The sequence below is a fragment of the Eumetopias jubatus genome, unplaced genomic scaffold (assembly GCF_037043125.1).
Source record: "Eumetopias jubatus isolate StellerSeaLion01/CBP00866 unplaced genomic scaffold, mEumJub1_p1.0 scaffold_8, whole genome shotgun sequence".
Taxonomy (NCBI): domain Eukaryota; kingdom Metazoa; phylum Chordata; class Mammalia; order Carnivora; family Otariidae; genus Eumetopias; species Eumetopias jubatus.
The window spans coordinates 10,014,471-10,040,177 of record NW_028274814.1 but is presented as its reverse complement, the minus strand read 5'-3'; the positions used below and the strand labels follow the sequence as shown (position 1 = coordinate 10,040,177).

The 25,707-nt window shown below is 35.8% G+C and overlaps 1 protein-coding gene across 13 annotated transcripts in view; it reads right to left on the bottom strand.

Moving 5' to 3' along the window:
• The window catches only part of LOC114203768 (ankyrin repeat domain-containing protein 26), a 112,055-nt gene that overhangs the window by 73,834 nt on the left and 12,514 nt on the right, over positions 1-25,707 (bottom strand). For 11 of the 13 annotated variants that reach the window (XR_015768749.1, XM_088025474.1, XM_088025483.1 and 8 more), the window contains exons 3-10: positions 22,258-22,330; positions 15,378-15,503; positions 15,031-15,092; positions 11,361-11,454; positions 8,220-8,248; positions 8,054-8,126; positions 5,726-5,986; positions 2,405-2,487 (exon numbers count right to left, since the gene is read on the bottom strand). Coding sequence is in view for 11 of the 13 variants with exons in the window: in XM_088025474.1 (XP_087881600.1) it covers positions 2,405-2,487; positions 5,726-5,986; positions 8,054-8,126; positions 8,220-8,248; positions 11,361-11,454; positions 15,031-15,090 (600 nt within the window). In the remaining 2 variants the exon portion in view is untranslated. Of the gene's footprint in view, positions 1-362; positions 452-2,404; positions 2,488-5,725; positions 5,987-8,053; positions 8,127-8,219; positions 8,249-11,360; positions 11,455-15,030; positions 15,093-15,377; positions 15,504-21,948; positions 22,064-22,257; positions 22,331-25,707 lie in introns of those variants that run through there. The other 2 variants (XM_088025473.1, XM_088025484.1) reach the window with 2 other exon arrangements.

Here is a 25,707-nt window from a genome sequence, read left to right as displayed (position 1 = left end):
TGACGGAGGAAATTAAGGAAAACAAATCATAAGAAAGTTTTCCTGCATTCATATCATTAAGATAGCAGTAATAATCTATTTCCGAACACAATTACTATTTACACAACCCCATTTTATACACGATCTTTTTTCCTAAGTGGAAAATCAAAATGACTCAGATAACTGATAAAGAGAAAAAACAAAAGAGCAGCAGCAAAGTGAAACTCTACCCCTTTTTGACGATGAACTTTCTCTTTTTCCAAATCCAGGAAGTCTATCTGTAACATGCCTATCTCGTTCTTAACCTTTTGAACATCTTGCTGTAATTCTTCTTTTAGATATACTTCTGATGTTCTGTAACTACATGGTGGAGAAGAACTCACCTTTTATACTTCGGGTTCCATACTTCTATACTTATTAGTACTGTCATTATCTGCACAGAATGGCTTCTGGAACAAGTCTTTTGTTTTCTTGTAAGTGTTTTTAACAGCAGAACTATTGTACCTTTTTATTTGAGCCATTTGTCTCATCTCATTGGAGCTGGAAAACCTTTTGTCAAAAAGGCTTTCTGAATGACTAGACTGAGGTATACGTCCAATGTCTAATTTAGAATTAGTGCTATTTTGGTTCATACTTTTTGCCATTGGCATGTCAAGCTCTTGGTCTTCTTTCACTTCAAACATAGCGAGTGGGTTCCTTACCTTTTTATTTTCTGTATCACTTTTAAAACTCTTATTTTTGTTAAAAACAAGCTCAGTGTCTGGTTTGTTATCATTTTCACAGACCGATTTATTTTCACTTAAAGAAAAATCAGAAGATGAGTGGCAATCATATTTGAGACTAGACTTTTTCTGTTCAGGAAATGCCCGAAATACTAGAGGGACAGGCACTGCAAATGTATCCTTTTTCTCACAATCAAGTCTATCATTTGTCAAGTTAGAAGGTATTTCCATTAACTTTATTCCTTCTTTAAAGTTACCATGTAGTGACTCTTCCTTAGGATAAGGAGCAATTTTGTGTCTTTGACAAGTTTCACCAAACTTCCGCTTTAACTCACTGGTGATGAGTTTTAAATTATTTTTCCACTCTAATTTGCCTTGTTTGATCCAGAGTTCCTCATGCTTTTGTACAGGAGGATGTTCTGAATATACAGATATATGAGCCTCTCTGTCACATTTCTTATTCATTTCTGGTTCTTGAGACTTTTTTTGCAGATGCAAAAGTGGAACATTAATTTGCTTGGTTTGATTTTCAGATATCTTTTCTGCCAGGATGCATGTTTGTAAAATAACTTTATCCTTAAGTAATCAAGTATGGACAAAGAAAAATTAGAAAATAATTAAAATTTAACTGTTAGATTTCTTAATCTATGTTAAGCTGCTCCCAAGTCACTGGATTGTAACAAAGAAGTGAAAAATAACTTGCCCTAGGTTAAGACAGAAGAAAAACATAAATCCATCAACTTACTTTGTCAGTTATTTGGAAATAAACAATTCATTACATGTTACATCTACCAAAAAATGAATTAGATTATTTTTAATGTTACAAACTTAAAAACATTTTATTTCATTTTATTTCACCATACATTAAATAGAGAGCCCCTACAGTGCATCTGAGGATTCTCTTTAAAGATTAATAACTAGAGAAGAGGCAAATTTTAATTTGAAGCCAAAATCAATTAACATCAATCAGAAAGAAAATTCCTAAATCTTAATTCAAATTATATACTATGATAGTGTTTTACATCACTATAATTATCTGCTTATATTCAGCTCTAATATAACGTCCACTGAGAGTGGATAAGAAAAATGTTAATAATACTGATTTCCTACGCCGAAATGAAATAACTGAAAGAGTTATGGTTTATTACCCAACTACAAAGGTCCCATCCTGGAAGGTGGGATTCTAGGCAATTGGCAATTGTGCTGATTTTATGACCCCACTCTCTGAAGTCAACTACACAGAGATCACAAGGCAAAATAAATCTTTAATCTTGGCATTAGTGATGGGCAATACAGAACTGCACATTTTGAACCACTGAGAATAATTACTCCTTCTACGTGGATCTAAGTCAGTAGTCATCATTATTACACTGCTCATAATTTCAACTGCTTAAACATATAATTCGGTATCTGATGCTACCTTCTTTATTACATAAAAAGTTACAAAAATGGAAGAAGCAAACACTATTCAGGAATTTTTTTTTTCTCTCAATTCCAAGGATGAAGTTTAGCTAGTAAAATTCTAACAATACTTTAAGTTTTGTAACTTATAAAATTTTATAAAAACTAAATATTAAGTTATAATCTATTGACTTCAATATGTCCATTCAAAAGATAATTTCATTTGAACTATGTTACGTTATTAAAGCAGGAAAAACAATATAAAAGTGGAAATTTACATTTAAATTTAACTTTTTACATACCTGTAGGTGGTCATTTTCACTTTCATCAAGTCTTTTTTGCTCTTCCTCTGATGTCCTTTCTAAGTCTAGTTCTGCTGGCAAATCTATATATTTAGTTAAAATGGACTACTTAGAATGGTTAGATAAAAGCTACAACCTTCTTAAAAATAGAAAATAACATTTCATCTATTAATGGTTTAAATTAAACTTAATGTTTAGCTGAATATTTACTTTAAGAAATACTTTTAATTATCGAAAACTTCAACAAACCATTTGGGAAATACTAAATGTCATCAGGTTAAAGACATACAAACGTCTCAAAGATTCATTCACAAGTTCATTCTCCTAACATCAATGAACAAAACACTCAGAAACAAAATTTTAAAATGTAGCAGAAACATGTAAAATCACAACAGACTATTCTTTACCTTGTAACAGCACCTCTTAACACCCAAAGCTTCAACTACAACATTATTCATGATTTCCAAAATTATTAGTATTTTTTATGCCTTTATTAGTGTACAACCTTCCTATGGGTGTATGTCCCTGCTGAGTGTAAACATTCCTGAAATGCTTTCCTCTCCTACTTGATAAATTTCTTCACATCTTTTAGGACACAGACTGCTATGTAAAGTCATCCTTGATTATGGCTAGTCTTCCCCAGATAAATAGGTGTCTTTCTTCAGGGGTACCTTAGTACTTTACAGATTTTTCTAGTGTATCTTCACCACCTGAACTGTAAATTACTTCTTTCTATATCTATTTCTTTGGCTCCTGGACTGTATGGGACAATCTCTCTCACTCTCTCTTTTTTTAGAGAGGGGGAGGAGCAGAGAGAGAGAGAGAGAGAGAGAGAGAGAGAGAGAATCTTGACCAGGCTCCAAGCCCAGCACTGAGCCACACACGGGGCTCGATCTCACAACTCTGAGCTCATGACCTGAGCCGAAATCAAGAGTTGGATGCTCAACCGACTGAGCCACACAGGTGCCCCTGTATGGGGCAATCTTTTAAGTCATCTCTATGTAAACAGTCTTTATTTTACTCAGTAATTATTTACTGAGTTCCCAGTAAGTGCTAGGCACCCAGGTTTCAAGAAGCACGTAGATAAAAGGTGTCAGGAATGGTTTTTCTGGACATAATGCCTGAACCGAAACTGAAAACAGTGAGGTCAGCCAGATTCAAAGGGGTTAGAGGGAGGAAAACAGGGAGAGTATGCAAGGCTGTAGGAAGACAAGGGAGAGAAGCACACGACAGGGTAAATATTTGTCTAAAAGGGAGAGAAGCACACAACAGGGTAATACAGGGATCTAAGAGGAAGACATCACCAGCAGTTCAGAATGCCAGAGAAAAGGGCAGACAGCAGAAAGGGCTAGAGAGTTTGGCAGAAGTCAAGATTATGAAAGTTTAAGATACCTGGACACAAATATATTTTCTTTTTTTTTTTAAAGATTTTATTTATTTATTTGAGAGACAGAATGAGAGAGAGAGCATGAGAGGGGGGAGGTTCAGAGGGAGAAGCAGACTCCCTGCTGAGCAGGGAGCCCGATGTGGGACTCGATCCCAGGACTCCAGGATCATGACCTGAGCCGAAGGCAGTCGCTTAACCAACTGAGCCACCCAGGCGCCCACAAATATATTTTCAACATGGTTCCTAGTCATATTTACATTTGAGACAGATCACTCTAAATGCTGTGGAGAGGGATGAATTTCAGGGGCACTGTCATAAAAGATGGGAGATGAATTAGAAGGCAGTACTGCAAAATAAAGATGAAGTACACCTGAACTGACAGAATGGGTCCAGAAATATTGAGGATATAAAATCATCAGGGCACAGTACAGAATAAATCTGTATTAAATGAATAAGCACACAATCGTGGGTCCCTAGAGAACTAACTTTGCTCACCACTTTATAAAAGCATCAAGTGAGAAGAGAAACAATCTACCTGAACTGTTTTAAGTTGCTTGTATTTCTAATTTTTGTTTCAGATCTTCCTTTGTTACAGGAGCCTGTAGGTATTTTAAAAGTCCTCCTTCTTGGATCTACCAAGCTCAGGAAGAAGTAACAGCACACAAGTCACTTGCAGAGGTAAATAACTTTGGATTTATTGCCTGTACTCACTACTCTAGGAGATCATTGAAAATCTTTTGAAAACACAGTGTTAATTCTACCAGTAAAGAAAGAACCTAAAACTACAGGGGTGAAAAAAATATTATACGATTTATGAGTACAGACCTGATCATGACTGATAAAAGGCATGGAATTAACTGGTACATTAAGTAGAGCACACATTAGATGTAGTTAATCAATAGACTGAGTATCTTAGTAGAATGAAAATTGACTTTCCATGTATTATTTTTAAATAATATAGTGCTCCTTAAAACCAGTACTCCATTTTATTCATTAAAAATAATAAAGGGAGGTGCCTGGGTGCCTCAGTCAGTTAAACGGCTGCCTTCAGCTCAGGTCATGATCGCAGGGTCCTGGGATCGAGCCCCGCATCGGGCTCCCTGCTCAGAGGAGAGCCTGCTTCTTTCTCCCTCTGCCACTCCTCCCACTCGTTCTCTCAATTTCTCTCTCTCTCAAATAAAAATTTTAAGTAACAATAATAATAATAAAGGGGCATCTGGGTGGCTCAGTGAGTTAAGTGTCCAACTTTTGATTTAGGCTCAGGTCATGTTCTCAGGGTCATGAGATGGAGGCCCCCCCATCAGGCCCTGTGCTGAGCGTGAAGCCTGCTTGGGATTCTCTCTCTCCCTATCCCTCTCTCTCTCTCTCTCTAAAAAGATAAAATAAAAATAATAAAACAAGGAGATGGACTATGCATACATAGCTGAGAAGATGATACTATATAGTAAATTCTCAACTATTCCCATTACTGCTGGGAAAGCCAACTCTATAAAAAAAAGTCATAGAGAACATAGGAAATATTTTAATACTTGATTTGGGAAGGTGCTTTTTTTAGTTACAATGAATATAGCTTGACCAATACTTGTGAATTTAGAGCTATAAAATAAAGCTAGGAAACTATGTTTTGAGTAAACAATCTTTAGATCTCTACCTAGTATTCCCAACTGGTCCCAAAGTTCTAAATATAATCCTGCTACCGACTCTCAAATGAATGCTAAAAACTAACCCAAAGAAATTACATTCTCCTAATTCTTATTCAGGTGTTGCTTTGGTTAGAGGAAGAATACAAATGTCTTGCTAAAAGATATTCTGTTTGGTTGTAGGTTGCATAAAAGGAGTAAACACAAAGTAAATTTTGCCACAAAATTATTTTTGAAAAATCAGAACTATGGTGAAGTCATGGAGAGGCTGAATTCTCTATGCTTCTTTATTACCTTGTTTGTGCTCTCTGCTTTCTTGTAGCTGTGATTTATACAGGTCATGGAGTTTATAATTCTCTAACAGAAACACAACTCCAATATCATTAATCTTTTCTTTCTCTATGAAGGTCGTCTGTCCAAATCCTCTGGATGCTGACTGATTTTGGGTCACCGAGTGTGATACAGATGGGCATTCATCAACTCTCAAAGCCCTGGATCTTTGACAAGACACAGTACTGTGAGCCAAACACACTGAAGACTTCCAACTGGACAAAGCTGAAAATAAAATTTCACTCATTAGAATGTAAGTAATAAAATAAACTTAGCTAATTTGTATAAATCCCTTTGTCAGAGGAGTCCCATTTCCTACTCTTTTCCCAGACACACGACTACTCATTCGTACCTTATTGTATATTACATGTCCTATACTTGCCATTCATACAGCTGAATTTAACGGTCTCTTTTTTTTTTAATTCTCTAGTATTACAGAGTTTAATTTACTCACCAAGCTCTATTACATATAGAGCTTTTGTTCATTAATAATTAAGATTTTCCAGGGTACGAATTTTTTTTACTAACAAAATTTATGTCTAACCTCTTCTTTTTTAATACACACCGTGGGGGCGCCTGGGTGGCTCAGTCGGTTAAGCGGCTGCCTTCGGCTCATGTCATGATGTCGGGGTCCTGGGATTGAGCCCCGCATCGGGCTCCCTGCTCAGTGGGGAGTCTGCTTCTCCCTCTCCCTCTGCCTGACTCTCTGCCTACTTGTGCTTTCTTTCTATCTCTCTGTCAAATAAATAAATAAAATCTTTAAATAAATAAATAAATAAATATGCACCGTGTATTCTAAAGACATGGGTTTTAAAAAAACTTTTAATGAATGGTTCTACTTTTAATTACAGTGAGATGGTCTCTCCTCAATGCACCAATATCTTCAGAAATTTTTTTTTATTTTTTTAAAGATTTTATTTCTTTGTTCAGAGAGAGAGCGAGCGAGCGAGTACAAGCAGGGGGAGCAGCAGAGGCAGAGGGAGAAGCAGGCTCCTCACTGAGCAAGGATCCCAACGTGGGACTCGATCCCAGGATCCTGGGATCATGACCTGAGCCAGAGGCAGATGCTCAACTGACTGAGTCACCTAGGCATCCCTATCTTCAGAAATTTTTAAGCCTTGGATAAACATCATAAATTTATCTGAGAAATGAAAGCCTCGGGTGATCTAATCATTTCCATGTAAAAACAGAGTCTCAGTACACACTAGATCCAAAAACTACAGTGCCATGAAAGAGAAAATGAATATATAACAAAAATACTTAACTTTTTTTTTAAACAAGATTGTCTGATTTGAACCTCTTAAGACAAGTGAAAGAAAAAAGCAAGAAATGCAGAAATGAAACCTTAATGCCCATTTCACCACAAGGGCCCCTTTATCATTTTGTGTCCATGAACCCTGTACATGCTTTAAAACAGTTCTCCCATGTCATCTGAGAATCCCCGGAGTTCCAAGATCTATCCATTCAATAACACTAAATGTTATTTGACATTTTCACTCTCTTCTAAGTGTACGGTGACGTTTTCTAAAGATATGAGACGTGACAGTATCACAACTCGCATGATTAGTGGGTCATGGCTCTAACGCCTAACAACATATGATCATGTACGCTTGTATTTTAAATGCTTGTTTTAATTTCTAATATTGTAAATATCAACACTTAAACAGAAGTTCTTTGGAATTCCTAATAATTTTTAAATAGTATAAAAGGACCCTAAGGCCAATAAGTTTAAGAAATATGGTTTTAAAAGATTGTGTCTACAAAATATTAAGATACAACTAATTACTTCCCGCATTTTTAATAATCAAAGACACCCCCCCACACACACACACACACACAGACACTGCTAATCAGAACACCTGTTTGGCTTAAGATGATCAACATAATAACACTAAGATGAAATAAACTTAAAACACAATTGACATGTTAGCAAGTGAAGGTCAGAATTGAAATAAACACTGTGAACACTGGAAAAATCTTAGAGTCTAATAATTAACTTTGGGAATCCCAAGGAAGTAATGGGATTCGAAACTGGGAACTTCAGGATTTCAAAACATAAAAGTAGAAACTAGAGCTAAAGCTTACATTTTTAAAATCTCTTTTTCTTATGCTTATAAATATCTTTTGTTCAAACATGGGTATCAACAATGGTATCTAACTTATTTATGTCAAATCCTTCAGTTAAATTTGCCACCAAAAAAAAAAAAAAAAATTCAGAATAAGAAGACTGTGAGCATTTCAAATATTTTAGTGTACTTCTTTCCACTGTTAAATTTGTATTGTAAAATTTACCTGATTTGGATGTTTGTTTTTCCTTCACTTCTACTGTTTTAGTAGGAACGGAATCTTTCACTTCAACGGTAGGCTGAATGGGTATTGAAACAATATGATTAAGACATGATGTACGTTTCATACAATCTGTAGTTAAAAATTCAAAATAAAAATATAAAAGTTTTACCTTCACGTAAGGATATATTTTAGGAGAATCTGAAACGAAAAATGGACATGTAGTTAATTATATGTAAACATGAAAGCCAATTAAACATTCATGCACTTCGTACTAAGCTGAATCCTCAGGCTTGGCTCTGAAAATGATTACATTAGGTTTTGGTGTTCTGTTTCTGGAGATAGGAAGGTGGGTTAGGACAGCGACAAGAGAGAAATATGAACGCATTATAAATATTGAAAAAAATACGAATACGTGTTCAAAAGAACATGCAGTTAGGATTTCAAAAGTAAGATTATGTTTCAAATGACTATAACTAAAACAGAAAAGTGCACATATACCAATGTGAACACGCTGACTGATGGGGAGAAAAGCAATTTATAATCAGAGGAACAAATCATGACCTGAGAGGATGAACGTGAAAGCCAATGGTAGAAGGCAATAGAACACCCTTAATGCAGTACAGCAGAATCATTTCTACCATTATACAAGTATTTACCATGTTCTTCAACTTGTCCCATAATTTAGGCAGTACACAGTTGTGATGATAGTTCAATTGAAGGCATAATTAAGTTTTCATCAGAGAAAGTGTTATGAATTGATCAGCTTGGATATACACTTGTAGGATAATAGTTACAGAAGTGTTCATTTTTGTCCATACCCATGTGGCCTACTGGTATGCCTACATTTCTTGTATCCTCTAGTTAGGCATCTTAAAATTTATTGATCCACTCCCACAAGAAGGTATATAAAACACATCTAAGAAATAATGTCTATTGGGCGCCTGGGTGGCTCAGTTGGTTAAATGACTGCCTTCGGCTAAGGTCATGATCCTGGAGTCCCCAGATTGAGTCCCGCATCGGGCTCCCTGCTCAGCGGGGAATCTGCTTCGCCCTCTGACCCTCCCCCCTCATGCTCTCTCTCTCTCATTCTCTCTCTCAAATAAATAAAATCTTAAAAAAAAAAGGAAATAATGTATAATAACCTTTCAATATGGAAATAGGACTACCAAAATGGAAAAAATCAATTTAATTGCCACAGAAATTTTAGATACTGAAAATCTTTTGTATTTCAAAATCAGTGTCATACTTACTGATAATAACAATTTTAGCATTTAGGGAATGAATGCTATAATCTCTTTTGTTTCCAAAATTAGTTTGATTGGTAGATCATGTTAGTCTTTAAAAGGTTTTTTTGAAACAGCTATCATATCAAAAAATTAGCTTTCTTAAAAAAGAAAAACAGCCAAAGCTTCCATATTAAAATTAATATCATTTGAATAATGAATACCAATACAACATATACCTTTGATGTCCGATAGATCTGAGGAGGATGAATGAGTGGCTGTTTTACCCCAAGTTTAGCACTCCATCTGCTTTCAGTATTCTTTATGGAGCAGCTGTAATTTAATCTGTTTTAGTGCAAATACACTCAAGCCATCTAAAGTGAATTCTCTCAAGTTTCCTCATCAACTCCAAAATTTCCTAGCTACCATGCCTTTCTTTCTTCCCTCCTTCCCTTCACTATCCACCTTCTTCAAAAGTAATTTCTGGGGGCGCCTGGGTGGCACAGTCAGTTGGGGGTCTTGGCTCTTGATTTCAGCTCAGGTCATGATGTCGGGGTCCTGGGACTGAGCCCCGCATCGGGCTCCAGGCTCAGCAGGGAGTCTGCTTAAGATTCTCTCTCTCCCGTTGCCCCTCGCCCTGGTTGCTCTCTCTCTCTCTCTATTCCTAAGATAAATAAGTCTTTAAAAAAAGTAATTTCTGGATCTACGGTCTTGACTGTTCTGCTTTTACATCCCTTTGATTATGGATTATCTCCAACACTTCTTTCCTCTTTGTTTAGCAGTAGTATCTTACATCTATAACCTCTATTTCTCCATCTCCTTGCTCCCCTCTAGCTAAAAGATGCTCAGCAATAAAAACAAAGTCATGCGCTTCCTTGATTCTATTATGTCTTGAACTATCCAGTGGCCCTTCCAGATTTCTCTATAGGGAAGTCTACATCCTTGCTACGGAGCACATGACCCAACAACAACCAACACTGGCATCACCTGAGAGGTCAGAATGCAGAATCCCAGACCTGCTGCTCACAATGTGCATTTTTAACAAGGTCTCGGATGATTCACTACAATTTGAGAAATTCTGGTCCATATGGAGTCTACTGCCACATTCCTTTACCTTAACTTAACCTTCTAGAAAAAGCCTCAAGTTCCTCACTATCAATTCTCCAAAACTGAAAATGTATTAAAAGTCATAAACTTTCGAGGTGCCTGGGTGGCTCAGTTGTTAAGCGTCTGCCTTCAGCTCAGGTCTTAGTCTCGGGGTCCTGGGATCGAGCCCCACATTGGGCTCCCTGCTTGGCGGGAAGCCTGCTTCTCCCTCTCCCACTCCCCCTGCTTGTGTTCCCTCTCTCGCTGTCTCTCTCTCTGTGTCAAATAAATAAATAAAATTTAAAAAAAAAAGTCATAAACATTCTAATGGACTTTTTATCAGGGCGAAAGCTTCCTTGATCTCCCCCTGACCCTGCTCTCTTCTTCCTTCCAATTCTCTTATTTTGCACTAAAAGAAACTATCTTATGAAGTGCCACCATTTTGTATGACATTAAGATATATACATTTATAGCCGACTAGGACACAGCTCTGCATAATCAGCTACGCCGGGCCTTAATAGTCTTCCCAACAGTGAGGAAATCAGGAAGAGTGGAAAAATTTTGGCATACTACTCTGACAAACTTTGGTATGGGAAGCTCACTTGATATTATTCCTGCATTTCAAATACTCTGCTCTTCCTTTTAAAAGAATTATTTTATGTTACCACCTTCCACTATAAAGAGCTGCCTTTGCCCTTCATTTACTCCCGGTACTCTCCGCCTTTCTCATCATTCCCTCTTTTGCTCTTTTCCTCTTATTTCCTGATGTTCCTTAGGTCTTAGAATACCTTGAAATGGAACCAGTAATTTAGTTCCTGCAGTGGCACTCTCAATTTAATCTGTTGCTGACACCTGATAAGATATCAATTTATCTCCTTTTCACATCTTTCTCCTTTCTACACATTTAATAGGTGATTTTCTTTGGATATTAGAACATATCACTATTCCCATTTTAAATTAACATTCTATCAAGTAACTATTTAATAAAATACAATTCGTACCTTCTACTTCTTCATTTAATATACGTGGTCCTTTCTGATCCGCAGCTCCAGATAAACGTTTAATGTTTTTCTTTGGAAGACTCTCAGAAATACTCTGTTAAAATTAACATCAAAAATGAGCTGCATAAAGACTTCCGAATCCTTTTCTAAGAAAATATCTGAATTTCCTACTTTAACAGCAATCAGACTTACAAATAAGAAAAACATGCATTGAAAACCAAAACATCTAAAAACCTCATATATACTTTCTACATTAAGTGTACCTTTTAATCTACATTTACCCCGACTCTGTAAACCAAACATGGAAGGCCAGAGTAAATACTTTCATAGACAGAAGACTGATTTATATGTACCTTTCAACAGGAACTAACAAAACACCTGACTCTCCTTTGCATTTCCCACCAAAATAAAAGGACATTAAAAATATGTATTTAAACAAATTCTTTAATAAGTATATTTGCTACAAATTTAAACTGTTCCTGATGGCAGAAACGTTTTCAGTGCTAAAATAAGAAGATACTTGACATGATGAGAATCCTTGGAGTATATCATGTTGAGTATAAACAGAACATTGTGGTAGCTGCTGCTTCATTTAGACAAACAAAGGCTTGGAATTGTTATTGATACGAAAAATGGTTGAATGGAATGGCAAAGTAGAAAGAAAAACTTTTCTTGAAATTATATTTAAATAATAGCAAAAAATTTTAGATACAGGTATGAAACTCTTCAAAAAGTCTAGTAACCTTTCCTAAGGGAAGAATAAGAATATTTATTTATTAATTACCTAAAATGTACCAGGCACTTATTTTAGTATGCACATTTTCTTTTCTACACCCAACAGTAACAACAATGATTATGACAATGGGGTGGATCTTCTTGCTTCCTGGTCATTCCAAGACATAAGAGTGAAATGATGCATAGATGTGATCCATGGTTCTCTCTGTCTAGAACGTCCTTCTCCAAGACCCTGGCACGACTGGTCCTTCTCATCCGCCACTTGGCAGCTCTTGCCGCATTCAGAGAGATCTTTCCTGACTAACAAAATTCCACTCCCATTCTCATCCCCATCCTAATGACAAACTCCCCCAAAATTCCCTAACCTAACATTTCCATTTTCTTTATATGAAGCACTTATAGTAACTTACAATGGATTGTTGTTTCCTTATTTTTTCTGCTCCTACCACTACAGCCTAACCCCTCAACTTATACAGCCTGGTACATGGCTGATATTCAATAACAGAAATGTATTTAACGTCAAAACATTTAAAATAATCTCACTGAGGGGGGGTGCCTGTGTGGCAGAGTCAGTTAAGTGTCCAACTCTTGATTTCAGCTCAGTTCATGATCTCAGGGTCATGAGATCAAGCCCCATGTCGGGCTCCGTGGTGAGCATGAAGCCTACTTGGGATTCTCTCTCTCCCTCTTCTTCTGCCCCTCCCCACCCCTCTCACATGCTCTCTCTCTCTCTCTCTCTCTCTCTAAAAAAGAAATTAAATCATCTCACTGAGAAGGTCTCAAGTACCAAGTCACTATACTGTCGACCCTTACACAATGCAAGGGTTAAGGGCGTTCACAGCCATGCAGTCAAAAATCCACATCTAACTTTTGATTCCCCAAAAACTTAACTACTAATCTCCTATTGAACTTCCTACTTTAAAAGCAATTGGACTTAAAAACAGGAAAAATGTAAATTAAAAACCAAAACATTTAAATAGAAGTCCTCGTATACGCTCTCTAGATCTAATCTACATCTTAATCCTCATTTGGTCATTGACTCTGTAAAGTGAGCATGGAAGGTCAGAGTAAATTATAACCTAATGCTGACCTTACCAATAATGTACGGTCAATTAACACATTTTGTATGTTATATGTATTATATACTGGATTCTTACAATATAAAGAAAAGGTTATTAAGAAAATCATAAGGAAAACAGATTAACAGTACTGTACTGTATCAAAAAAAGTCTGTGTAAGTGGACACACAATTCAAACTCATCCCGTTCAACGGTCAACTGTATACCTATACAATGTCACTGAAACTTAACATATACCAAATCAGAAATCCACCTGCCCGTTCTAACTTTGCCATTCTTTTCTTGACACTACTGCCATTTATTTTATTGTCCTTCAGAAATCTTCACATTTAAAAAAAGTGTCCTCAATATTTAATAAATCACTAAATACTGCTGTGATCACTTTTGTCCTGTATTTCTATAGCAGCCTTTACAGTATATAAAATGTTTTCACATTTGTTACCACATTTGTTCATTACACGTACCTGAGAGGTAGGTATTAGTACCATTTTTATGAATGAGGTCACTGACATTCAAACAGGTTGAACAAGTTTTTCTGGGATCCCACAGCTACCAAGTGACAGAACCAGGATGCTAGCATATTTTTTGACTTCGAATATGGTGCTTGCACCATTGTGTAGCACCTCCCTGTGCTAAGAGGTCAGGCCCTTTTTACCTCCTTCCATGGTCTGTCACCTTAAAATAGATCATCATCACTTTATACTTATGTTACTACAAGTATGGCTGCCACAAAGATACTTAATGCATACTATTTTAACTACCCAAAATGGCTTTTACCTATTAAAACATCACTAAACCAGGGATGCCTGGGGGGCTCAGTTGGTTTTGGGATCTAGCCCCATGTGCTCAGTGGGGAGCCTGTTTCTCCCTCTCCCTCCGCACCTCCCCCAGCTCATGCTCTCTTTCTATATCTCTCTCTCTCAAATAAATAAAATCTTTTTAAAAATAAATAAAACACCAATAAAACAAATTCTTATTATATTCCAAATGCCCCTTGTAAATCTACTTGACAATCCAAATATAATACTTTCAGGGCCCCTGGATGGCTCAGTCAGATGAGTGTCCAACTCTTGGTATCAGTAGGGCTCTGTGCCCAGAGTGGAGTGTGCTTCAGATTGTCTCTCCCTCTCTCTCCTGCTCACTCACTCTCTCTCTCTCAAATAAATGAAATCTTTAAAAATATATATATATATTTATATATAAAATACTTTCAAGTCCCAGGCATTAACTTTTCTAGTTCCAAGTTGTAAAAAAACTATAATCCAAACTTTCTAGATCTCATTAGGAATTTTGCACATCCATATACACCACAGAATCACATCCAGCCATAGGTTGGCCTGGAGTAATTCTTTAGTTTTTTAAATAACTTAATTTCAAAACCCAAACTACTTCCTTATCACTCCTGAGCCTCGGTTTTCTGAAATAATACTACACAGCTTTCATTAAGTTAAGCTTGCAAAATAGCAGAACTGTATTATGCTGTATTATTATACTTAGCACATAATTATTTTATCAATTACAGGTAAAAAGTATAAGGAAATAGTTTTTATGGGCAAATGCAGAGATGACAGAGTAGAGGCTAAGCATCCCTTTTATGCTTTAACATCATTCAATGCTTACATATTTTTTAAGATTTTATTTATTTATTTGACAGAGAGAGACAGCGAGAGAGGGAACACAAGCAGGGGGAGTGGGAGAGGGAGAAGCAGGCCTCCCGCTGAGCAGGAAGCCCGATGCTGGGCTCGATCCCAGGACCCTGGGATCATGACCTGAGCCGAAGGCAGACGCTTAACTGACTGAGCCACCCAGGTGCCCCACAATGCTTATATTTTAAAATAAGAAGAAGAAAACAGTACCTCACAATCCCAAGGTGATTCTCCATCTTCCTCTTCTCCTAATCCTAATGCTGACATCATAACTATAAAGTACAGTCACAGATACATTAATGAAACATGATTATGAATTTTAAACATATGTACAAGCTTATCCCCACTCATGAATATTTCATAGCAGTAAAGATTTTCAGAGGTGGAATTATTTTCAGGAAGAAAAAGTTGGTAGTAGTCGGGATACTTAATAAGAAAGACAGCAAAAGAAAAATATGTTAATGAAATGCGTAATATATCTGGATCTACATACTTTCAGATTTTCTTATACTAGCATTTGAGCATAGGAAAAAATTTATAGATGTTTACTAACTTACCACTACTATTACTTTTGTATGCTCTATCAGCAGAAGTCAGACTGTCGTTAACTGCTCTTGTGGAGCACTTTCAGTAATACTAATACCATCATCCTGTTTTCCAATTGCCAGCTGCACCTCTCCTTCCTATAAAAACAACACAAAACAAAAACCCAACTTCAGAAAACATCACATTAATTCACTTATTCACTCACTCACTATGACAAATACATACCGTACCCGTCAAGTCATAGGCACTCTCCTGGGAGAAGCTGGAAATACAAACGACAGAGACTGCCCGTATGCTAGCAGGCTAGAGACGGATGTCAAGTAAGAACAGAAGAGTATCATTTACTAGTTCTACAGGTGAAGTGAATAAAGCACAGTGAAGGTACAAAGGAGAAAAGAGCTGCATACGGGAAGCTCAGGAATTGCTGCAGACATATTGAAAGACAGACAAGGCACACAAGAAGGGTGCGAAGGACATTCTAGAAAAGGTAGAATGAGCGAAAGGATGAAGTATGAAATAATGCAGTAAGTGACGACAGCTCCAGAATGTGGCAAAACTGGAACACAATTCTTGGGAATGGGATAGAGAGAGATAATTGGAAAATCAAGACTGAACCAAAAAAGGCAAGTGTCATGCTAGAATATGAACTTTCTCCTTCATGTAATGGGGATCCACTAAATAAGCAGAGGAGTTACATCATCAGAAATATATTTTAGAAAGGTCTGACAGCAACGTGAAGATGAACATAAAGGAACCAAAACCAGAAGAGTATTTCAAAACTCTATGTGAGAGAGTGAATTATGATAATAAGATGAAAAATGGTAAGCAGGGACAAAATACTAAATGTGGTGATTTTTTTGTTTTATTTTTTTTTTTAATATTTTTTATTTATTTCTCAGAGAGAAAGCACAGGGCAGGAGTGTCAGGCAGAGAGAGAAGCAGGCTTCCCGCTGAGCAAGGAGCCCAACTTGGGACTAGATCCCAGGACCCCCGGATCATGATCTGAGCTGAAGGCAGCCCCTTAATGGAGGGAGCCTCCCAGGTGTCCCTTTTTCTAATTTAAATTCAATTAATTCACATATAATGTATTACTGGTTTCAGAGGTAGGGATGTGGTGATTTTTTTTTTTTTAAAGATTTACTTATTTTGAGAGAGAGAGTGTGTGTGCGTGCAGGGGGAGGGGCAGAGGGACAGGAAGAGAGAGAATCCTCAAGCCGACTCCCTACTCAGTATGGAGCCTGACACAGGGCTTGATACCAGGACCCTGAGATCATAACCTGAGCCAACATCAACAGTCGGATGCTTAACCGAGTGAGCCACCCAGGTGCCCCTGGATGTAGTAACTTCAGGGAAGTTTGGAGTCCAGGATTTTTCCTGCTTCAGTGTTTCAGTGGTACAATATATTAGAATGGGGAAAACAAATGACATAGCAGATTACAAAAAGTCAGGGAAGAGGAAAGGGTCAGAAGCAATGTCTTCAATCTGGGACATACCAAATTTGAAGCACCCAGGAGACCTAAGGAGAAAGTTTTAGACAAGTAGATCTGGAGTAGGAAAAAATGATAGGAAAAGCACATGATGTTAAAAAAACATAAATCTCTAAAATATACTAACCTGATATAATTAATGTAAACCTACACAGAACTCTGAATTTTCAGAATAAACATAAAAACAGGGGGGAAAAAACCATGGGATTAAATATTTCATTTATATACTTCAACATTAGTTTCAAGAATAGAAAATATACTTTTCTTAATACAGGCAAGTTATGGGCACCTGGGTGGCTCAGCTGGTTAAGCATTTGACTCTTGATTTGGACTCAGGTCATGATCTCAGGTTTGTCAGATTGAGTCCCAAAATCAGGCTCCATGCTCAGTGGGGAGTCAGCTTCTCTCCCTCTCTTTTTCTCTCCCTCGGCCCCTCCCCACCCACTCTCTCTCTCTCTGAAATAAATCTTTAGAAAAAAATATATATATAGGCAAGTATTCATTTCTGTAATGAATACCATTTTTAAGATTAATAAAAAGATTTAATTGCAAAACACCAATTCAAAATTTTTTAAGAATACTTTTCTAAAAATTAATTTTAAAAGATTGAAATTGTAGAAGAGAAATACTTATGGGATTATAGAATTCTGAGGCATTTTTAAGTACTAGTATGATGAATGAGAAAAATATAAAACCCTATTTTAAAATTCACATGATTTTCTTATTCCACTGTGAACAGCATACTGATAGCTCTAATTTCCTATCTATGAATATAGGATGGTAGTTAAAGACTGGAGAAAGAATCTAGTATTAAAAAATTAATAATCAAGATCATCCAAGTTGAAGGTATTAAAGTCTCCAAAAACATGTATGATTATGAAGCAGGACCCAATATTCACATGAGGAAAGAAGGGAGAAAAAAAAATCAAATCACCAGTATTTCTGAGTTTCAGATATGAAAGAATTCACGTGTTAAATTTAACAACTACGGGGGCGCCTGGCTGGCTCAGTCGGAAGAGTGTGTGACTCTTGATCTCAGGGTTGTCAGTTCAAGCTCCATGTTGGGTATAGAGATTACTTAAAATTTTTTAAATCTAAAACAAAAATTAACAACTATGAATACTAAAGTTTCCTGAGAATAATATAAAATGTATCCACTATTGGAGATATTTGAAAAAGTAAAAATCATCTTCCAGAAATAATTCTGTATACTCTGTTGGCAACCTTTCCTTCCTTATGATTCTACAATGACAAATAGTTCATATTAGAAAAAAACTATAAATTGTGAGTTCATTCATTTGATGTGTGTCTATGTATCTATTAAATGCAGATACATTTAAAAATAAATAAATCACAATCCAGAAACAAAATTTTATATTTTTTCTTTAAGAGTGTTGCAGCTTAAAATTTATTTCATTTATTGGATAAAGATTAAGAACCTCACTTACATAATCAGAAATTTCAGTTTTAATTAATGAAAAGACTAAATGTTTACTTATTTCCTCTCTTTATTCTCAAAAAGATCTAAAACCTACCAAGATTATACCACACACTAAGTTAAATCAGAAACCACAAGAAAGGGCACGTGGGTGGCTCAGTTGGTTAAGTGTCTGCCTTCAGCTCAGGTCATGATCCCAGGGTCCTGGGATTGAGTCCTGATTCAGGCTCCCTCCTCAGCACCTCCCCCTGCTCGTGCACTCGCACTCTCTCTCTCACAAAAATAAATATATAAAATCTTTAAAAAAAGAAAGAAACCTCAAGAAAGACAATGGCCAAAAATTCAAAATTCATAATAAATCTGATTAAGGCCTAAAACAGATTTCACTTTGCATTATCTATAAACACAGGTTTTGCTAAATTAAACTTAAATGTAAGGATGAAATTTTCTTCCAGTTCTTCATAAAAAATTAATAGTTTTAAGGATTACAAGTATCACATTTGATAAAATAATTATAATATTCACCATTATCAAATGCACACCACTACACAGAGAACACAGGTTTTGGAATCATTCAAATGTAGATTCAAATCTCAGTTCTGCCATTTACTAAGCCTATATTTTCTCATGGGATGAGGATTATGAGAGATTTAATAGCTAGTCCCAAAATGTTATTTTCCTTACCCCTAACTGATTATTATATAAATTCTTCCTCAAAAAGTTCAAAATAAAGCTACCCTACAACCCAGCAATTGCACTACTAGGTATTTATCCAAAGGATCCAAACATAGTGATCTGAAGGGGCACCTGCACCCCAATGTTTATAGCAGCAATGTCCACAATAGCCAAACTACAGAAAGAACCCAGATGTCCACTGACAGATGAATGGATAAAGAAGATGTGTATGCGCGTGCACACACACACACTGGAATATTACTCAGCCATCAAAAAGAATGAAATCTTGCCATTTGCAATGACGTGAATGCAGCTAGAGGGTATTATGCTAACTGAAATAACTCAGTCAGATAAAGACGAATACCATGATTTCACTCATATGTGGAATTTAAGGAACAAAACAGATGAACATAGGGGAAAGGAAGGGAAAAAAAGAGAAAGACGAAAACAGAGAGGGAGGCAGATCCTAAGAGACTCTTAACTATAGGGAAGAAACAGGGTTGCTAGAGGAGAGGTAGGCGGGGGGAGAGGAATAACTGGGTGATGGGCATTAAGGAGGGTGCTTGAATTAATGAGCACTGCAACTGATGAATCACTGAATTCTACCACTGAAACTAATAATACAGTCAGTATATATAAATTAAATTGAATTTAAATTTTAAAAAAATTCAAATACTTTCTTTACCAAAGTAATCTAAAATAAAAATTTATTCCTAGGTAATTGAAATTATTATTGAAAAAAAGAAACATTGAGATTTAATTATTTATTATATTTAAAAATGTGTTTGCATGATTTATATTTCCATGAATATCTCTTACAGGAGAAAATATTAAAATTTAGTTTTCAGTAGTATCTTATTTAGGTAAGTTGGGATTGCAAACAGTTTAAATTGCTTTTGTTTGTCAAAATGCTAAAGACAAATGATTGTTTAAATTCAGCTCCTTCAAGAGGAAAAGAATAATAATAAATCTTGTGGGGCAATGATTCATGAATGAAAACCACATACAAACAATAGAAAGCCATAACCAAATATGTTGACAAGGGAGACAGAAAGAGATGGACTGAAAGAACAGACTAAAATGTTTTCTGCAAGGAAAAATTAGGGTAAGGATAAGTCATTAAAAAAAAAAGCATTGGGGGAAAAGAAGAGAAAAGGAAAAACATAAGACAGGACCAATCAATCAAGCACAAGCTTAAGACAAGGAAGAAAAGGAAAAACGTAAGTAAAAAAAGGTAAGTGGAAAAAATATTTTTCAGTATATGTAAGTATGATTATGGATATACTATAAACAGAAGTCTCAAATTTTTTCAATTACATGTTATAAATATATGTTACATATATGTTGTAAATATATACATTACATATATATTATAAATATATCTAAAACAGAGGCTTTCGTTCATAGTATATCCCTAATAACACTGATTTTTCTCACTCTGCAATTATTTGTTTATAAATACTGTAGTAAACAATTTAATTTTTTCACTGTAAAGTAAATTGTTCAATTAGTGGTCATCTATCAGTACCTGAAAGCTATAAATTATTACTACAGAGAGAAAAAAATAGAAAAAGAAATGTTTCTAACACATCAACTTTCCACATGGAGAAAGAATCGGTAATGAGAATTCTAAGGAGAAATGTACACCTTGAAAGCATATATCTAATGGGACACAGATGGGGTTAAAAAGTTGAGGAAATTTTATCTAAAATTCTGGGGCACCTCGGTGGCTCAGTCAATTAAGCGTCTGCCTTTGGCTCGGGTCATGATCCCGGAGTCCTGGTATCAAGTCCCACATCGTGCTCCTGGCTCTGCGGGGAGTCTGTTTCTCCCTCTGACTCTCTCACCTCTCATGCTGTCTCTCTCTCTCTCTCTCTCTCAAATAAATAAATAAATAAAATCTTAAAAAAATAAAAATCTGAGCTCACAATTAGAGGATACTAAATAATATACTGTAACCTTTTTTCTTATTTATTTCCTCAACATAATTCATTTGCACTTATAAATCTTAAACATAAAAAGGGAATATAGGGTGCCTGGGTGGCTCGGTTGGTTAAGCGACTGCCTTCGGCTCAGGTCATGATCCCAGAGTCCTGGGACTGAGTCCCGCATCGGGCACCCGGCTCAGCGGGGAGCCTGCTTCTCCCTCTGGCCCTTTCCCCTCTCACGCTGTTTCTCTCTCTCTGTCTCAAATAAATAAATAAATAAATAAATAAAATCTTTAAAAACATAAAAATAAAAAATAAAAAAGGAATATAAATTTGAGCCATATTTTTAAAAATTCATATCTTTAATTATGACACATTATGCACATTACTTATAACATTCCATTATACAGAATTCCATCTGTCTGCTCATTTATTCACATTCAGAAAATATTAAATGGCTTCTTCCAAGCAAGACTTTATTCTAGGTGTTCTAGGAGATGCACAATTACATTTCCTAACATCCAGTAGCTTATACTGATGCAGGGGCTTTAAAATGAATATTTAAATAAGAATGAAATTTTAAATTTTAGAATCTGATACAAAGATTGCGTAGATATTTTTAAAAACTATACTATAAAAGATTTCTGAAATTGGACATTTTACCATATGGGTATGAAGAGCCTCTGCTTCCAGAGCTGATTATTATTTTAGGCAAAACATGCATTCTTCACTTAAAGTTTTAACTATACTCTTAATGGAATTATTTTGAAAACAGTGGAATACCTTTGCAATATAAATTTTGAGAAACAATTTACATTTCTGAATTTCCACAATTTCTAATATTATTTTAGTCTAAATGTAGAACAAAGGATAGAAATAGAGAAAAAAGTCTTTTTTAAAACAATATGTTACCAAGGTAAAAAACGTCCAAGAAAAAAAATCTCCGCAATAATTGAATCCACTGAAGATTTCATTTAGGCATGAGTATAAACGTCATATTAAGAAAGAAAGAATGAAAGAAAGAAAGGTCATGTTAAGATAATTTAAAACTCACAGTAAGAATCGTTATCCTTCACCAAGTATCTTATTTCCTCCATTGTCGAAAAGCTTTTCCCAATATAATTATCCTGTCATTATGTATTTTCCAGCCCATTTTTTTCAGCCTCCACCTTCAGTATTTACCAGAGTAAAAAAAAAAAAAAAAAATTCAACTCATCATATTTCTACAAAATGGTTTGTTATGACCAACTTTCCATCACAAACATAAAATGATAATAGGTAGGCCACTGCTAAATTTTAAGAGTAAATAATATGCAAACTAAATTCAGAGCAGGAAAACAAATTTCACAAGAGAGTACTTTACCTGGATACCAAAATTTAAGTCTTCAGCATCTGATGTAAGCCATGAATCATCAGTACCAGGTTTAATGGAAATACTTTAGAGCAAAAACATAAAACAAAAACAAGTTCATTAGAAAGAAAAATCGAATGAAAGGTCAGCTATATCTATTTATTGAATGAAGTTTCTTGATATAATTAAAATTTGGCCTCTGTTTTTGTTACTAAGTTTGTATTTTAATTCCTGTATCATTAACATACAAGTACTATATTAGTTTCATGTATACAATATAATGATTCGGCAATTCCATACATCACCCAGTGCTCATCATGACAAGTGCATTCCTTAATCCCTACCTCCTATTTCACCCATTCCCCCACCCATCTCCCCTCTGGTAACCATCAATTTGTTCTCTATCATTAAGACTGTTTCTTGGTTTGTCTTTTTTTTTTTCCCTTTGCTCATTTTTATTGTTTCTGAAATTCTACATATGAGTAAAATCATATGGTATTTGTCTTTCTCTGACTGACTTCACTTAGCATAACACTCTCTAGTTCCGTCCATTTCATTGCAAATGGCAAGATTTCATTCTTTTCTATGCCTGAATAATATTCCATTGTGTATATATATCACTTCTTTATCCATTCATCTATCAATGGACACTTGGGCTGACTGGTAAATAATGCAGTAGTAAACATAGGGGGTGCATGTAGCCCCTTGAATTGGTGTTTCTGTATTTTTTGGGTAAATACCCAGTAGTGCAATTACTGGATTATAGGGTGGTTCTATTTTTAACTTTTTGAGGAAACTCCATACTGTTTCCCACAGTGGCTGCACCAGTTTGCATTCCCACCAACAATCCAAGAGGGTTCCTTTTTCTCCGCATCCTCGCCAACACTTGTTTCTTGTGTTTTAGATTTTAGACATTCTGTCAGGGGTGCAGTGGTGTCTCATTGTAGTTTTGATTTTCCTTTTGCTGATGATGAGTGATGTTGAGCATCTTCTTATGTGCCTGTTGACCATCTGTATATTTTCTTTGGAAAAATGTCTGTTCATGGCTTCTGATCATTTTTAAACTGCGCTGTGTTTTGGGTGTTGAGTTCAATCAGTTCTTTATATTTGTATACTAACCCTTTATCAGATATGTCATTTGCAAATATCTTCTCCTATTCATAGGTTGCCTTTTCATTTTGTGGACTGATTCCTTCACTGTGCAAAAGCTTTTGATTTTGATGTAGTCCCAACAGTTTATTTTTGCTTTTATTGCTCTTGCCTCAGGAGACATAATCAGAGAAAAAACAAAAACAAAAACATTGCTACAGCCAATATCAGAGAGATTACTGCTTGTGCTCTCTTCAAGTATTTTTATGATTTCAGCTGTCACATTTAGGTCTTAAACACATTTTTGAGTTTATTTTTAAAGAAAGTGGTCCAGTTTCATTCTTTTGGATGTAGCTGTCCAGTTTTCGCAACACCATTTGTTGAAGAGACTGCTTTTTCTCCATTGGATATTCTTTCCTGCTTTGTCAAAGATTAATTGACCATATAGTTATGGGTTTATTTCTGGGGTTTTCTGTTCTATTCCACTGATCTGTATTTGTTTTTTCCAGTACCATATTGTTTTGATTACTACACCTTTGTAATAGAACTGGAAATCTGGAATTGTGATACTTCCAATCTGTTTTTCAATATTGCTTTGGCTATTCGAGGTCTTCAGTGGTTCCATACAAATTTTAGGATTGTTTGTTCTACTTCTGTTAAAAATGTTGGTATTTTAATAGGCATTGCATTAAATCTGTAGATTGCCTTGGGCAGTAGAGACATTTTAACAATATGTGTTTTTCCCATCCATGAGCATGCAACGTCTTTCCACTTCTCTCTTGACACAATTTCTGTCATCAATGTTTTATAGTTGTTAGAGTATAGGTCTTTCAAAATTTGGTCTCTGTTTTTAAAAAGGTTTTCGTTATCTATTTTGCCTCCACCTCTCCGAAGATGTGAAATACCTACTGAAGACCCAGTCTCAGTTCCCATAACTAAGAGTGACAGGCAAGGAATTCTCTGAAATGTTTGAAAGTTAATTGTTCAAAAGTTAACCACAATGAATTATCACCTTACACCTGTCAGAATAGCTAGAATCAAAAACAAAAAAAACAACTGTTGGTGAGGATGTAGAGAAAAAGGAACCCTTGTGCAAGGGTGATGGGGATAGGAAATGGTGTGAAAAACAGTATGGAGGTTCCCTGTAATATTAAAAATAGAAATACCATATGATCCAGTAATTCCATATTGGTTATTTACTTTCCCAAAGAAAATGAAAACACTAATTTGAAAAGATATATGCGCCCCCATGTTTATTGCAGTACTATTTACAACAACCCAAGTGTCCATCAACAGATGTATCTCTTACACACACAAACACACACACACACACACACACACAGAGGAATGTTACTCAGCCATAAGAAAGAATATGATCTTGCCATTTACAACAATGTAGATGTACCTAGAGGGTATTATGCTAAGTGAAATAAGTCAGAGAAAGACAAATACTGTATGATTTCACTTATATGTAGAATCTAGAAAGCAGAACAAATGAACAAACAAAAAGCAGAAACAGACCCAGAAATAGAGAGAATTCTGTATTGCCAGAAGGGAAGGGGGTGGGGGACGGACACAATGGGTGAAGGGGAATGGGAGGTTCAGGATTCCAGTTATACTAAGTCACAGGGATACAAGTACAGCATAGGGAATATAGTCAATGGTACTGTAATAGCATTACACAGTAACAGATAGTAGCTACACTTGTGGTGAGCATGGTGTAACATATAGAGTTGTTCAAGCACTACCTTGTACACCTGAAACTAACATACCGTCTTGGGTCAACTACCCTTCAATTAAAATAAATAAATAAATATATAAATGTTAAAGAACAAATTTATGTTATTACTGGGAATACTATTCCCAGATTAAAAGATTAAAAATTATAAGGTCCAATTTTTTCCTTCACAGGTCCTCCCTTATTTAGGTCTACATAAACTAGCAAGACCTTAAAAACCTTCACAGGCACTCAGATACTCAAGAAGAGAGACTGCGATGAAAATAGAGTCCGGGTAGCTGTGCCTCCATTTCCCTGTACACTGCCTAGTATTTTCTTTCTGTGAGTTCCCACTCCTATTATCACTCTTCTGCAGGGTTCAGTGGTACTCTCCAACCTTTAAGTCTTTAGCCTATGAAAGCACAGACTCCCAAAACAAGGATAGGCTCAAATGACCAAGAGTAGGAGCCATTTCCTGCTCCTGGAGAACAAGCTAAATGGAGTTTCAGTTATCCATGTAGTCTGAACATAGACATGTTACCAACTACCCAAATAAAACTCTCTTACTGATTTGACAGCCAGTCCCACCCCACCAAACCCTACATGCACATGGGCAGGGCATCAGAGAATTAAGAAAAGAGGTGGAGTGAGGAGAC